Here is a 15,819-nt window from a genome sequence, read left to right as displayed (position 1 = left end):
TAGGTAAACTATGATAACTTTCATATTTTGTAGGTACCAGGAAACCATCAGCATGTATGTTTTATTGTAGCTTAAGACACTAGTTGTGTATAATAAAGCAAAGTGTACAGACAGGTGAACATTTTTTGTACAAGAAATAAGAATCCATTTTTGTCAAATACTGAAGCAATGATAATGTGTCTTCTTTGACAGACATGGACAAGGAACTTATACATACGTAGATACTGGTTCTAAATACCAAGGCACATGGACAAATGGGAAACAAGAAGGAGCAGGGGAGCTTATTCATCTTAATCACAGGTACCAGGGAAATTTTGCTAGCAACAACGTAAGTATACCACAAAGCTACACTTTATAGTATCATTATGTATCTTAGGGTAATCTGACTTGTTTGTTTAGCATCTCACAGGTTAATAACCCTAAATTTTAAGCATTATCATGTGGTTCTATCAAGCTTACTGAAACAAAGTATAATGAAATAAAGCATTATTGACTGAAAGTCGTTATATAATAAAACATTGTACTGAAAATAGTACAGACAGAAAAAGTAAAATAATTAAGTACAAAAAGTTATGTTCTACAGGTTACAGTTCCACTCCTGCTCCCGTACCTCTTTACTTATCGCCTAACCCCCCCAAGTTCTTTGAACATTTCAAAATGAAATAGCTTTATGTACAAACAAATAATTCCACTTACTTCAAACTGCAAAGGCAGTGGAGTTAAGAAAAAGCAAGAGACTATGAGTATAAACCTCAACATCCATTTTTGTATTTAAATATATTGCTTTCCTTGCTGTACTAGTTTCACTATAATGTGTTTTTACTTAGTAACTTTCATGAACTTCTGCTTCAGAAAGCTGAACTAAAATGGCATGAACTGCATGCTGTAAAGTGATAATTCTGTTGTCAGCCTTTTTTGTTCATGTTTTTGAAGCCTAGTTGTCTCATAACCTCAGATTCTCTCTTTCTGTGTAACCAAATGTCACCAGGAATTTTTAATTTCAGCTTGATTTTATTTTTATATAACTTTGGAGGTGAAGTTTTTGGGTGTAGTTATTTATGCCTATTGATTAGTAGGATGTTGGATTCCTTACATTCAACGTACATTGGTTCTAACATTCAACAAAACACTGATACCTGCACGAATGGCAAGTGCACGGCTGTACCACATAAACCAACCAACAACAAAAAAAGCCAGCACTCCAATGTAGCCTCCAGCAAAATGTATTTATTTCATCATTCCTCCATAGAAAAATACCCCAGTGGGGTCATACCGGTTTCGGCAAGCGCCTTCCGCAGTGACCAAACTGCAAAAGTAATACATGGAACACACTAATTACACACATTCATTTAAACCCAATACTGCAGCGCCCTCTGATGGATGAAAATATATTACATAACTGTCTTTCAAAAAATATACTTCAAAAAATTGATATGTAACAAAATGAGTATATTTGACAAAAGTACAGTGAAAAATTGTTCATTCAACCCTGGTGAAAATTAGGCTCCCAATTTAACAATCCACATTTTTTCTTTGTTGGTTAATAACTCATGCAATGTATGGACATCTGAATTCTTGAACTTAATAAGATCAATGATCATAAAGCTGAAAGCCCCAGTGGGATCTTTGAGTATATGTTTGTATAGAGAACTCGAAACTTTTTTATTTTTCATATCACTTAAATGTTCCCCGACCCTTAAAGAGCCGGGAAGTCTGTCCCACATAAAATGCCCAACAGCTGCACTGGGCTAAATAGATAACCCAACTGGTACTACAATTAGCAAAAAAAAGAAACATCATAAACATGTGGAGAATTGTGACTGGTGAAACTGTTCGACTTGAGCACCCTTGGACAATATAAACAATGCCCACATGGATGGCAACCAACCAATGGTTTCCCAGTTATTGTTATTTGAATTGGGGGATTGGAAGGATGATTAAACATCCTTTTGTAATGACTAAATAAAGATTCCAATGACTGCCCCTTACAAAAAGAGTAAGAACACCGATCTTTGATGTATCTGTTCAATAAGTTGTCTGACTGTAATACATGTCAATGTCTCTGAATAACAGGTACTGGTATGGGGGCTTCCTTTGCCCCCATATATGCAGACCTGTTTATGGCTTACGTGGAAGAATAATTGATTTATGATAGCAATCATAATATTTTTATGAATGAATTAGATATTTGGCGGAGATATCTTGATGACTGTTGGTTGGTGTGGAAAGCGGATGAGGCATTTTTATTTGAATTCATGGAATATCTAAATTGTAATAAGTGGGGTGTTGAATTTAAGTTAACTTTTGATAGAGCAGAAATCACTTTCCTGGATGTGCTAATTAAGAGAACTAAGTCGGACACTTTGGAAAGTGAGGCATTCAGAAAGTTTCCTTACTTCAACACCCTACTTCATGCCACGAGCTTCCACCCACAACATGTCATCAGGAATATGCCCAAATCGCAATTTCTTCATATCAGGAGAATTTGTTCTGATTCCTCCACATATGTCCACCATCGCCAGGAGTTAATAGCTAGATGTAAGAGCAGGGGATATCAAGCAGGTGACATCACTAGGGCCAGCTGGTTTGCTAACCAACAAGATAGGATACAGTTGCTATCATATCATTCTAAGCCAACAGATCAATCCCACGAGCTTATATTAATCACCACTTATGGCAGGAACACTAGGAGCTTTATGAGTATTATTCAGAGACATTGGTATGTATTACAGTCAGACAACTTACTGAACAGATACATCAAAGATCGGTGTTCTTACTCTTTTCATAAGGGGAGGTCATTGGGATCTTTATTTAGTCATTACAATAGGATGTTTAATCATCCTTCCAATCCCCCATTTCAAATAACAGTAACTGGGATATCATTGGTTGGTTGCCATCCATGTGGGCATTATTTATATTGCCCAAGGGTGCTCAAGTTGAACAGTTTCACCAGTCACAATTCTCCACGTGTTTATGATGTTTCTTTTTTTGCTAATTGCAGTACCAGTTGGGTTATCTATTTAGCCCAATGCAGCTGTCGGTCATTTAATGTGGAACAGACTTCCCAGCCCTTTAAATTAAGGGTCAGGAAACATTTGAGTGATAAGAAAAATAAAAAAGTTTTGAGTTCTCTATACAAACATATACTCAAACATCCCACTGAGGCTTTCAGCTTTATGGTCATTGATCTTATTAAGTTCAAGAATTCAGATGTCCATACATTGCATGAGTTATTAACCAACAAAGAAAAAATGTGGGTTATTAAACTGGGAGCCTTATTTTCATCAGGGTTGAATGAACAATTTTAACTATTTGAAAACAGTTCAATATATACACATTTTTCACTGTACTTTTGTCATATATAGTCATTTTGTTGCATATCAATTTTTTGAAATATATTTTTTGAAAGACAGTTATATAATATATTTTCATCCTATAGAGGCCGCTGCAGTATTGGGTATAAATTAATATGTGTAATTAGTGGCTTCCATGTATTACTTTTGCAGTGTAGTTACTGAGGAAGGGGCTTGCCAAAACCGGTATGACTCCACTGGGGTATTTTTCTATGGAGGAGTGAAGAAATAAATACATTTTGCTGGAGGCTACACATGAGTGCTGGCTTTTTTTTGTTGTTGCTGGGTTCTAACATTCACCAGTTCTTATAGTCAGTATACAAAGTAAAATTGTCTTGCTTTTTATCTCATTTTTGAGTAAATAGGATAAATCAGTAGTTGTAAAGAGGTTATATTGTCTTAATTTCTGAACCATTATAGTGGCTTATTTGTCTCAAATGTTGCCTTGTTTTACTTCGGAACTGTGGTATTTGTATTGATCTGCTCCAGGGAAACCTGATATGAAATTTTATACTAGTATAAAAATTGTACTTCATCTGGGAATTTTTTTTTTCTCACAGATCCTCATATGTTCTGTCCACCTTGATTATGATTCAAGAATAAGCATTTCTTTCTTTCTTTTCTTTTTTTTAATAGATCTCACTACCTAAAAAGCTGAACAATACCTTCAAAATAAATTAGTAGTTAAAGCTAAGTTCAGTCTCTAAGAGGTCTTCTACAAATGTTGTCCAAACCCTGTGTCCTACAGGCTAGGATCTCGAACAGTCTTATGCTGGCCCATTTGGATAGGGTTACCACCTGTCCCACTTTGTGAGGGACAGTCCCTCTTTGGGCAATTGTGTCCTGCAAAGAAATCGAAAGAATGGCAAATGTCCTATGATTTTAGGACAAACATATTTCCTATATTTTATGTAACAGTTGCATAAAGCAGTTATTTTGTATCTGAAACACCTAAATGTTATAAAAAACAAAATAAGCAACTAAATGCTACACAAATAAGCTTTTATTTAGGCAAAATGTGAAGTTCTGTCCTTTGTACTGGCCGTGGGTATGTTTTGCCCTGCAAAAATCTGATGTTTGTACCAAAAATGTCTCACTTTGGGTATTTGAAAAGGTGACAACCCTACATCTGGACTAAGATCAATTAATATGAAGGCAAAATAGTAATGAGCCATCAAGCTCAAGTCTTGCCTACAAAATGAAACCTTCATCCAGATGATACTCCATTCCTTTGACATGTAGTCCCTAGATATATTTGATATCTTTAGTCCCTAAAGTTCCTAGACTGATCAAAGCTAAGTAAAACCAATGGATAACAAAAATAGCATTATTCTGTCTTAGGGATACTGCTTGGATAACTGGAAAATACCACCCTCCTGTGTAAATAAAAAAAGAGGGAGCAGATTTTTTTTCTCCTAAAAAAAATCACTAAAAAAGACACCAGGTGATATAAAGCAATGTACTTTCAGTCTCCGCAAACATTTCTGCTGAATATACCTAAACCTTTCCAGAACCTTATAAATCAGTTCACAGTTCTACATACCTACAGAAATTGATAACACAGTACCCTCTTCATCTAAGAACCTCTCCACAGCAGACTTCCTAACAGAATTTTTGCAACAGTTGAGGGTTGATCTTTGTTTGGCCTTCAGTGTCATGAATGACCTTACACTTTTGAACTCCTCCACCCAATTAGAACAAGTGGTAAATGAAATACCCATTCTAGAGACCTAAATCTATATTACAATATTAGTAGCACCAAGTAGTGTGACAGAAATGTAACCCTGCATGTATCCCATTTCTAGAATAAGCTGCGCTTACCTATCAAGTAGAGTGCTTCCCTAGCAACCTCTAAAATCACTCTGGCTCACAGGATGCGTGATTACAAATTTTCACAAGTGATATGTGAAGAACGTCTGCTTAGAGGGGGACATTTTAGCTCTTCCATAGTATTTGGCAATGTGGCTGAGCTTCTCAATTGTCTCTCTTAGCTGACAGTAAAATCCTATGAATTTATGAACTACCAAATACTCAGAACATGCACTCACCAGAACCTCTCTCCTTACACTGTCTCTCACACACACGCACACACACACACACACACACACACACACACACACACACACACACACACACACACACACACACACACACACACATGTTTTGCTTCAAAGCCATTAAAACTAAAGAAATAGAGAGGCTAACAGACCAAAATCCATCAGACTCTCCTACTGACCCGGATGACCCATTGGCCTATACCCAGGTTCATCACCCTTTGCAAACAGCACTTACTCCACTCTCATAAAATCTTATACAATAACTGCCTTTCCTAGGTGCCATGGCTAACATTTGGAAGCAAGCCATTCCTAAGCTCTTTCTCCATATCCTCAAAATAGCCACCATAAGTGACATTTGGACTATCCCAAGCTACCTAACTTAGGAAAAATATTTGAAAAGGTAGTTAATTCCTAACTTATTGAATACTTGCAAAACAGTGCTAACAATAACTCAGTGTGTCTTCCGAATGGGAAGAAAGAAGCAACATGACTGCTTTTTACATCCTGACAGATGATATTGTACAGAATATGGCCAAAGGCAGTCTTGCAGGAGGAGTTCTTTATTGAACTGACTAAAGCCATTGACTTGGTTGACCACCTTCTCGTCTCAGACTCCATAATCAGAGACAGAATAAGTAGAAAAGCTTTCCTGTGCCGCAAAAGCCTTTTCACTGACTGATACTTTTCTGCCCATATATGACCACTCAAGATGCTCCCCTGTCTTAAGGTGTCTCATAGGGATCAGTATTATCACCGTTCCTATTTTCCTTGTTTTTAATCACTCTAACATCTGACCTAAAACAGTGTCCTATAATATTATATACAGATGGCATTGATAACCTCTCATATAAGTTAATCAAACAACTCAGAGATGACTTCCTACAGTTTTCCAGTTGGCTGTCAAATAAAATGCTGATCCTTATTACCAGAAAAACTAAAGTTATAATCTCCAGGGCCCAATAAAAACCTAGTTCCATGCTCCCTCCCCCCAGCTGCACATCATTCTTATTAAACAAACACCCCTAGAAACAATACAGTGATACATAGGGATAAAGCCCTAACTGCTTCCCAGACAACTTATATTCAACTTACAGAACAGGAGCTAGAGAGACTAGGTGCTGGAGGATGAATGTGAGCTCCTTTCCAAGGAGGCTAGGGAGGTAGCTTGGCATGCTGCATTGCTGACACCTGCAGGAAGGTAGTTGTATCACTGCAGCATGAAGAGCCTAGCATGCCCATACTACAAGCTGTGTGCCATTTGTTCTGGGGGTTATACACAGTGGTGGCTGGTGACTTCAAATCATAGGGGGGCTGCAGGAGACAGCTGGATGGGTGTGGCCAACAAGACGGGGTGTGGCCAACAAGATGGGGTGTGGCCAACAAGACGGGGTGGCTATGGTGCAATGGGATCAATGCTTCACATACTTATTTACATGAAATAAATGCTCAGTCAGTATGGCACATGCTGAATAGTCTACACAGCACACATTGTTACATACACACATTGGTTTGAACACTTACCTCTGCGGTATACTGCAAACAGTACTTCATACTCCATTTCTGCACCTGAGGAGAAGCTGTCATGCACCTTAGAAGCTGTGGTCTGGAACACATCAGGTCATACTGAATTTCTCCCATCCCCTTTTTCATGGAGGCTCAAAAGGGACAGTTTTAAGTTTCCCAAAGCAAATAATATTCACATGACCCCCCCCAGCTGGGTCCAAATAGGTGCTTGTAGTCTTTCAGTTGTTCCAGTTAGGGGTTTGCCACATCAGATCTGTTTCCATTGGTTCCTGTCCTCTGCATCTTGCTCTGTCACCACATCACTTCCTCTACCACATCCATAAATCTAATTACAAGTCCTTCCTCTTTTCTTCCCTGGCAGCTCCATCCTTAGCATCCTTCTCCCAATATACCTAGTAGCATCCCTCCTTAGCATCCCTCCTCAGCACATGTCCAAATCACACTCTACCTTTGGGCATGCCTTCCCCCTCTTCTAGGGCCAACAGTAGCCTCCCCCCAATTTCTGCCTTCCCCCTCTTCTAGAGCCAACAGTAGCCTCCCCCCAATTTCTGCCAGCACCCTTTTGGTAAAGAGTAGTACTGGTGGTGGTGATTGTTAACCTGGGCCTCGCCCTCGACCAATCCTGTATCAAAATCTGTATTGTCCCACAAACTTTTGTCAGGAGGTTATATGTGGTGATGCCCAGGCTTCCTGACATAACCCTCCCCATTTATCCGGGCTTGGGACCGGCACGAAGAAATGCACTGGCTTGTGCATCCCCAGTGGCTGTGTTACATAAGTGCTTGTAGTACTAGTATAGTACCAAATAAGTGCCTCTTGTGTTCTTCTGTATGGTGTTCCGTTACTTATAGATAAAGTCCATTCGTCTCTCTTTATTTTGTGCAAAATAATCAATAACTCTGTGGTTGAAGTTGGGTATACTCCGCATTAACTCCTTTCCTATGGAAAGCATAGCCAAAGCATTCAATCTGTCTTGCCCCATTGTAGAACAAAGAAACGTTTTAATCCTTTTCAGTGTTGAGAAACACCTTTCTGCCTCAGCAGTTGACATTGGTGTGGTGGCTATAATTAACAACACTTTGTAAGTCTGTGAAAACACACTGGTTAAGGAGTTGTCCAACAAGAATTTTAACATCTTGACTGCACTGCCAGCTGCTTTAAAGTCTTCACGCTGATACACCACTCCAAGTTCTGTTCTAAGTTGTCCCCTCATCAGGAATGGATAGCTGTCCATTGTTCCTGTGAACAGATTTTCTGGAAACTCTCTTATGTATGTTGAAAACTTTCCAGGCAGAAGCAACTGAGAAGCTTGAAGATGGCCAGTTTGTTGAAATCGTGATGTTGCCTGGAACCTTATGACATCACACACTTCCTTTGCAGCAATTGGCAAGGTCTCATGCAGTGGTTGGGAAGCTGATGGCCCTCGTCTACGTTTTGACCGGATGTTCTCTGTATGTAGGTACTGCTCTGCAATACCATCGATACCCAATCTGGCACTGTCAATTGCATCCAAAAATGTATGAACATCCTTTTCAACAGCAGTTGCATCTGTGGTACGACACTGAAGTTGCCTGTACAGAACATCAACATGGGGCATTATACAATGGAAGACAGCAAGCCAAAATTTAAATTGGTCATCTTCAAGTGATCGCAGTAGCCCATTTGCTTCCAGTATAGTTGCTGTACCAGATGTAGGATTCCTGTACAAATAATCAAAGCACTCTTCCAGCAACTCCAAGTTCTCGTACACTGCATTTACAGTACGGATGTTAAAATTCCACCGTGTTCCTGACACTCTTGGCATGCGTCGTGATACTATATTATCCAGAGCAGCTTGTCTTTGAGCTGAACGACTGAAAAAGGCTGGAATCCCACCAAGTGTTACAAAAAATGTCCTTGCTTCAGTATTCTGTTGTGTGGCTCTTTGCATTACCAGATTAAGTTGGTGGGCATAGCAGTGTACATAGTAGGCATATTTAAACTTTTCTCTTATGATGGCCTGGACCCCATGCTGAACACCACTCATAACCGATGCACCATCATAACTCTGAACAATCACGTTTTCATGCTGGTCTCCCACTAATTCCTTCAACTGTTGTTCTATCACAACAGCAATATGTTGTGCTGTCTGTCCAAGTGGTGTAAAGTATCCCCAAAAACGTTCCACCACCTGTCCATTGACAACGTAACGGAACACAATAGGTATTTGCCACGTCGCAGCAAAATCAGTGGTTTCATCTGCAATTACTGCTATAAATTTTGCAGTACGAATCTCTTTTTTTATTTCTTCTCTGCATACTGTTAGCATGCAGTCCAGGAGTTCATTTTGAATAGTTTTTGATGTTCCTTTGAAAACAGTTGAAGCTGTCACGTGGTCTAACAACTTCTGATCAAACTGGCTGACTAATTGTACTATTGCCCGGAAGTTTCCTGGATTCCTTGACTCTTCAGACTCATCATGACCTCTGAAAGCTAGTTCTTGTGCAGCACACGTCTTCATGCATTCTATTAAAATAGACAGAACATGACGGTTGTCATCCACTTTCTTGTTGTGTCTTTCTACTGATAACTGGTATCCACTACTTAACTGACACCCGATATCCACAGTTCCCAACACTGCTAAACTAATTTGGTTGTCTTGATGTTTAGCAGACTGTTCATGCCTTCTGGACTTTTCTTCCAGTCTCTTCAGGTCATCCATACCCTTTGATGTCCAGGCTTCCTCTCCACCAAATAACAAACATGGGAAGCAGTACAAGATGTTTGTTTCCTCACAAACACAGATCCAGGTGTGTTTGTCATACACTGACCTGTTGAAGCTGCGTGTGTATGTTCTGACCTACTTGTACCTGCAGACTCTATCTTCAGATCAGGTGTGGGTCTTCCAGTCCTCTTGATTCTTAACTTCTCATTAAGAGTCAACTCTTTAAAATTAATAGATTTCAGATAGGCCACTGTAACACTCTGCTCACTCTGTTCACTCATTCTGGTTATTGTAGTTGAGTTGTTGCAACTCTGAAAGAAGATATTGCAGAAATGATTTAAGTGCCACTGTTGTATACATGTAATGATTTACACCTTCAGAAACAGCACTCATTTCATTGACATTCATTGACAGTGCCACAGCCATGATCTACCAAATATCTGGCTTGGCCTTGCCAGGATTAAAGACTATTAATGCATTTGTGATGCACACACTGTCACAGCTTACATTGTCTTTGCAGGACTAACAGGGCAGTCATTCCATTGCCTCCACTATCCCAAATGTTCCACTACCTGCCTTTACAATGTAACGTCACACGCACTGTATGCATATTGCTTACTCGCAATAAGTGCCTCTTGTGTTCTTCTGTATGGTGTTCCGTTACTTATAGATAAAGTCCATTCGTCTCTCTTTATTTTGTGCAAAATAATCAATAACTCTGTGGTTGAAGTTGGGTATACTCCGATTAACTCCTTTCCTATGGAAAGCATAGCCAAAGCATTCAATCTGTCTTGCCCCATTGTAGAACAAAGCGTTTTAATCCTTTTCAGTGTTGAGAAACACCTTTCTGCCTCAGCAGTTGACATTGGTGTGGTGGCTATAATTAACAACACTTTGTAAGTCTGTGAAAACACACTGGTTAAGGAGTTGTCCAACAAGAATTTTAACATCTTGACTGCACTGCCAGCTGCTTTAAAGTCTTCACGCTGATACACCACTCCAAGTTCTGTTCTAAGTTGTCCCCTCATCAGGAATGGATAGCTGTCCATTGTTCCTGTGAACAGATTTTCTGGAAACTCTCTTATGTATGTTGAAAACTTTCCAGGCAGAAGCAACTGAGAAGCTTGAAGATGGCCAGTTTGTTGAAATCGTGATGTTGCCTGGAACCTTATGACATCACACACTTCCTTTGCAGCAATTGGCAAGGTCTCATGCAGTGGTTGGGAAGCTGATGGCCCTCGTCACGTTTTGACCGGATGTTCTCTGTATGTAGGTACTGCTCTGCAATACCATCGATACCCAATCTGGCACTGTCAATTGCATCCAAAAATGTATGAACATCCTTTTCAACAGCAGTTGCATCTGTGGTACGACACTGAAGTTGCCTGTACAGAACATCAACATGGGGCATTATACAATGGAAGACAGCAAGCCAAAATTTAAATTGGTCATCTTCAAGTGATCGCAGTAGCCCATTTGCTTCCAGTATAGTTGCTGTACCAGATGTAGGATTCCTGTACAAATAATCAAAGCACTCTTCCAGTGACTCCAAGTTCTCGTACACTGCATTTACAGTACGGATGTTAAAATTCCACCGTATTCCTGACACTCTTGGCATGCGTCGTGATACTATATTATCCAGAGCAGCTTGTCTTTGAGCTGAACGACTGAAAAAGGCTGGAATTCCACCAAGTGTTACAAAAAATGTCCTTGCTTCAGTATTCTGTTGTGTGGCTCTTTGCATTACCAGATTAAGTTGGTGGGCATAGCAGTGTACATAGTAGGCATATTTAAACTTTTCTCTTATGATGGCCTGGACCCCATGCTGAACACCACTCATAACCGATGCACCATCATAACTCTGAGCAATCACTTTTTCATGCTGGTCTCCCACTACTTCCTTCAACTGTTGTTCTATCACAACAGCAATATGTTGTGCTGTCTGTCCAAGTGGTGTAAAGTATCCCCAAAAATGTTCCACTACCTGTCCATTGACAATGTAACGGAACACAATAGCTATTTGCCACGTCGCAGCAAAATCAGTGGTTTCATCTGCAATTACTGCTATAAATTTTGCAGTACGAATCTCTTTTTTATTTCTTCTCTGCATACTGTTAGCATGCAGTCCAGGAGTTCATTTTGAATAGTTTTTGATGTTCCTTTGAAAACAGTTGAAGCTGTCACGTGGTCTAACAACTTCTGATCAAACTGGCTGACTAATTGTACTACGCCGGAAGTTTCCTGGATTCCTTGACTCTTCAGACTCATCATGACCTCTGAAAGCTAGTTCTTGTGCAGCACACGTCTTCATGCATTCTATTAAAATAGACAGAACATGACGGTTGTCATCCACTTTCTTGTTGTGTCTTTCTACTGATAACTGGTATCCACTACTTAACTGACACCCGATATCCACAGTTCCCAACACTGCTAAACTAATTTGGTTGTCTTGATGTTTAGCAGACTGTTCATGCCTTCTGGACTTTTCTTCCAGTCTCTTCAGGTCATCCATACCCTTTGATGTCCAGGCTTCCTCTCCACCAAATAACAAACATGGGAAGCAGTACAAGATGTTTGTTTCCTCACAAACACAGATCCAGGTGTGTTTGTCATACACTGACCTGTTGAAGCTGCGTGTGTATGTTCTTGACCTACTTGTACCTGCAGACTCTATCTTCAGATCAGGTGTGGGTCTTCCAGTCCTCTTGATTCTTAACTTCTCATTAAGAGTCAACTCTTTAAAATTAATAGATTTCAGATAGGCCACTGTAACACTCTGCTCACTCTGTTCACTCATTCTGGTTATTGTAGTTGAGTTGTTGCAACTCTGAAAAGAAGATATTGCAGAAATGATTTAAGTGCCACTGTTGTATACATGTAATGATTTACACCTTCAGAAACAGCACTCATTTCATTGACATTCATTGACAGTGCCACAGCCATGATCTACCAAATATCTGGCTTGGCCTTGCCAGGATTAAAGACTATTAATGCATTTGTGATGCACACACTGTCACAGCTTACATTGTCTTTGCAGGACTAACAGGGGCAGTCATTCCATTGCCTCCACTATACTTTCTGCTTTGATCCTTCCAGCATTAAAATATATCTGCTGCACAGGGACTGTAGTCACACAGCCTGTATGCATATTGCTTACTCCCTCAGAGTTTTGCAAAGCCAGAATTACAACACTAAATGGTTATTTCATTCCAACACTGGCGACATGAAAGTCCCCCATCCCAACAGCCTACCAAAAGTACCTGGCTCAAACCTCTGAAATCAGAAAGCAAAACAGTAATGAACTGCAAATGGCTGCATTAATTTAGTCCATTGCACAGAATGGTAGTTACAGGCTTGCCCAACAGCAGACTTTACCCAAGCAGTCATCTTGTAAAGCCATAACTGACAGTAAACAAGGGCAGTCACCTCAATGAATTCACAAACACCCCCCTCCCATTACCTAATGAAGTAGCTGCTTTTTACTGGTCAGGATTAAAGTACAAATACTAACAACTGCATTGCATACTTTCATTTTGCTGACAGACTCACTATCACAGCTTGTGTGCATCAGCCAAGTACACATTTAATTTTAAAATTAATTTTACTTACCAGACTTTCTACAATAAAACATGGTTTAACAAAAATTCCTTGACCCCACCACCACCACCACCACACACATACAAACCACTCAGATTTCAGAGCTTCAGCTTCTGGTCGATCTTACATCAGTGAAATCAACATTACTGTTGGAAATGTAGACAGAACTGCAGCTATTCACACAAGCATTGCCCCCAGCCCAACTCCCTACCCAGAGAAACTGCTTTCAGCCTACAATGTCATGAAGAAGCAGTTTTTAACTGTGAAAGTCTTAGTTGTGAATATCTGTTTATCAAGCCTGAAGAAGCAGTTTTTAACTGTAAAAGTCTTACTTGCAAATAAACAGCCTACTTAAATTTCCTAGTGGTTCTGGTACATCTTTTTGTTGCTTTTGTACATGCATGTTGGGGGTACATATGCTACTGTGATGCATGCGCTGAAGAACATTAGTGCTATCAAGTCTGACAGTGCGGTGTTTGATTCAGAAACATGGTAATAAGCCACTAATGAGATGTTTCTCTGTGTGGCTTTACCTTGTCTCAGAATCGGAGATTCTCTCCATCATGTTAATTGGCCAACCCTCATTAACCACTTAGCATGGATGAAGAGAATCTATTTGAATCCCAGAGAGAAGACACTATATGTCTTTGGAAATTTTGGGGTCATAGATGATTAATTATGTACCATACCTGGGATTTATAATAAAAAAATAAAAAGGAAATGAGAAAATAATGTTAAAAAGCATTATTGATGTAGATAAAAGGCCAACATTACCAACTATGTTTAAACTTTCTGCAAGCACAACCCATGTGGTAAATGTAGCACTACGTTTTTTTAAAGAATCAGAATGTTGCTCGTCTGTAAACTTTATAATGAAATATTTGGAATGGCTAACATTTTGTGATATGTCTTGCCAGTTGCTGAGAAATATAAGTAAAGGTACACCAGAAAAACAGTCTGTAGTTTGATAATTTGTGTCCTTATATGTCTATGTATGTGTTCTTAAAAAGGCAATTTAAGTAAGATTTGAAATATGCACTAATTTGTAGCTTCCTTGTATTTTCCTTAGCCTACAGGACCTGGAAAGTACATTTTTGACATTGGTTGTGAGCAGCACGGTGAATACCTACAAGTAGAACAGGTACATCTACAGATCTGTTTTACTGAGATAATTTTGCATTTAAAATAAATTAATAAAAAATTATTTTATTTATTTTGTTAACTTTATTCAACTGTTTAAAGAAATTAAATTTTGAATTTTAAACTTAAGCAAGCTACAAAAATAAAATTGCATATGCATGAGTGTTATTGTTCTTTCATAGACTTCTAATAAGTCCATTAGTTATGGAACATGCGCACACACACACACACAGACACACACACACACACACACACACACACACACACACACACACACACACACACTTTTTACTTTAAGATGTTGCTTGTTAAGTTAAACTAGTTTTAGGAAATCAAAATTCTGTTTTAAAATGAAACACCGTTGTGCTTGTTTATATGATGTCATATCATTTTAATAGTTTACTGTTCTAAGCCTGCCCATCAGAATGTTGCTCGTCTGTAAACTTTATAATGAAATATTTGGAATGGCTAACATTTTGTGATATGTCTCCTGGGCTTGCTGTCAGAGTTTTACCATCTTTTTTTTTCTGAACTGAATTCTTGTTGCAGTCATTTTTTTTTTTTTTTTTTTTGTATTTTATGACTTTGTCTTTGTGCCATTCCTCTCTGTTGGTTTATTTTGTGAGAGACATGGTTTTCATTGTTCTTTCTAAGCATGCTTACTTGTGATCAGTGACCTGATCACAACTGTTTGAATTTTCACTTTCTTATAATTACCGTAATGTGAACATCACAAGATTATTTGTGCTGGATCACTGTATTCTATATTTGATAGCTTCTCCTTTCCTCACTGTAGTTGGTATATTTATTTATTTTACATTTGTTAACCGGGGAGTCCAACTGGATATATGTCCATTTTCAGTGGGCGCCCAGGGAGAAAAGCTCCAGAGCAGTTAAATTGTTAACATATAACATAGCGAGTTTAACAAAAGGTACATTTGCCAACATTCACAGGATACATTTTTTATACACCTTATAGAAATATAGAACAGCAAGTATAGGAAGAAGGTGGAATTGACAACTTACACAAGACATTTTTACACCTGAGAGAAATTATATGTATAATTAGTTTACTTTTCAGTGGTGAGAGTTTACATTTATCCATGTAGACAATAAAAAAACAGTAGATATGCTGTTACTCTAGTTGCTGAAAACCGAGAATAATGAGTTACTATCCAGGGGTGGTACAGGTGCATAATCTGTGATTCAGGAAGTGTGTTTTAAGTAGTTTTTTAAATTGGGTTGAGGAGTTATTACTTATTATGTGAGCTGGAAGGGAATTCCAAATTTTAGAGCTGTAGTGGCTATAAACGGATTTACTTGCCTCATTGTTGAAGTTTGTTACCTTAAGGAGGTGTTGGATACTTGATCTTAAGGATCTGGTAGTGGTATAGGGTTGAAGTAGTAACTGAAGGGCAGGGGTGTTGCCTGGATGATGTAGTAC

The 15,819-nt window shown here is 38.9% G+C and overlaps 1 protein-coding gene across 1 annotated transcript in view; it reads left to right on the top strand.

Annotated features, from left to right (window-relative positions):
- RSPH1 (radial spoke head component 1) overlaps positions 1–15,819 on the top strand; it is a 607,409-nt gene that overhangs the window by 303,928 nt on the left and 287,662 nt on the right. The window contains exons 5-6 of the mRNA XM_044071826.1: positions 193–328; positions 14,305–14,376. Coding sequence (XP_043927761.1) covers positions 193–328; positions 14,305–14,376 — 208 coding nt within the window. The remainder of the gene's footprint in view (positions 1–192; positions 329–14,304; positions 14,377–15,819) is intronic.

Source organism: Protopterus annectens, chromosome 5.part0, assembly GCF_019279795.1.
Source record: "Protopterus annectens isolate FY-2018-M chromosome 5.part0, PAN1.0, whole genome shotgun sequence".
Classification (NCBI taxonomy): domain Eukaryota; kingdom Metazoa; phylum Chordata; order Ceratodontiformes; family Protopteridae; genus Protopterus; species Protopterus annectens.
This window is presented reverse-complemented; position numbering and strand designations above follow the sequence as displayed.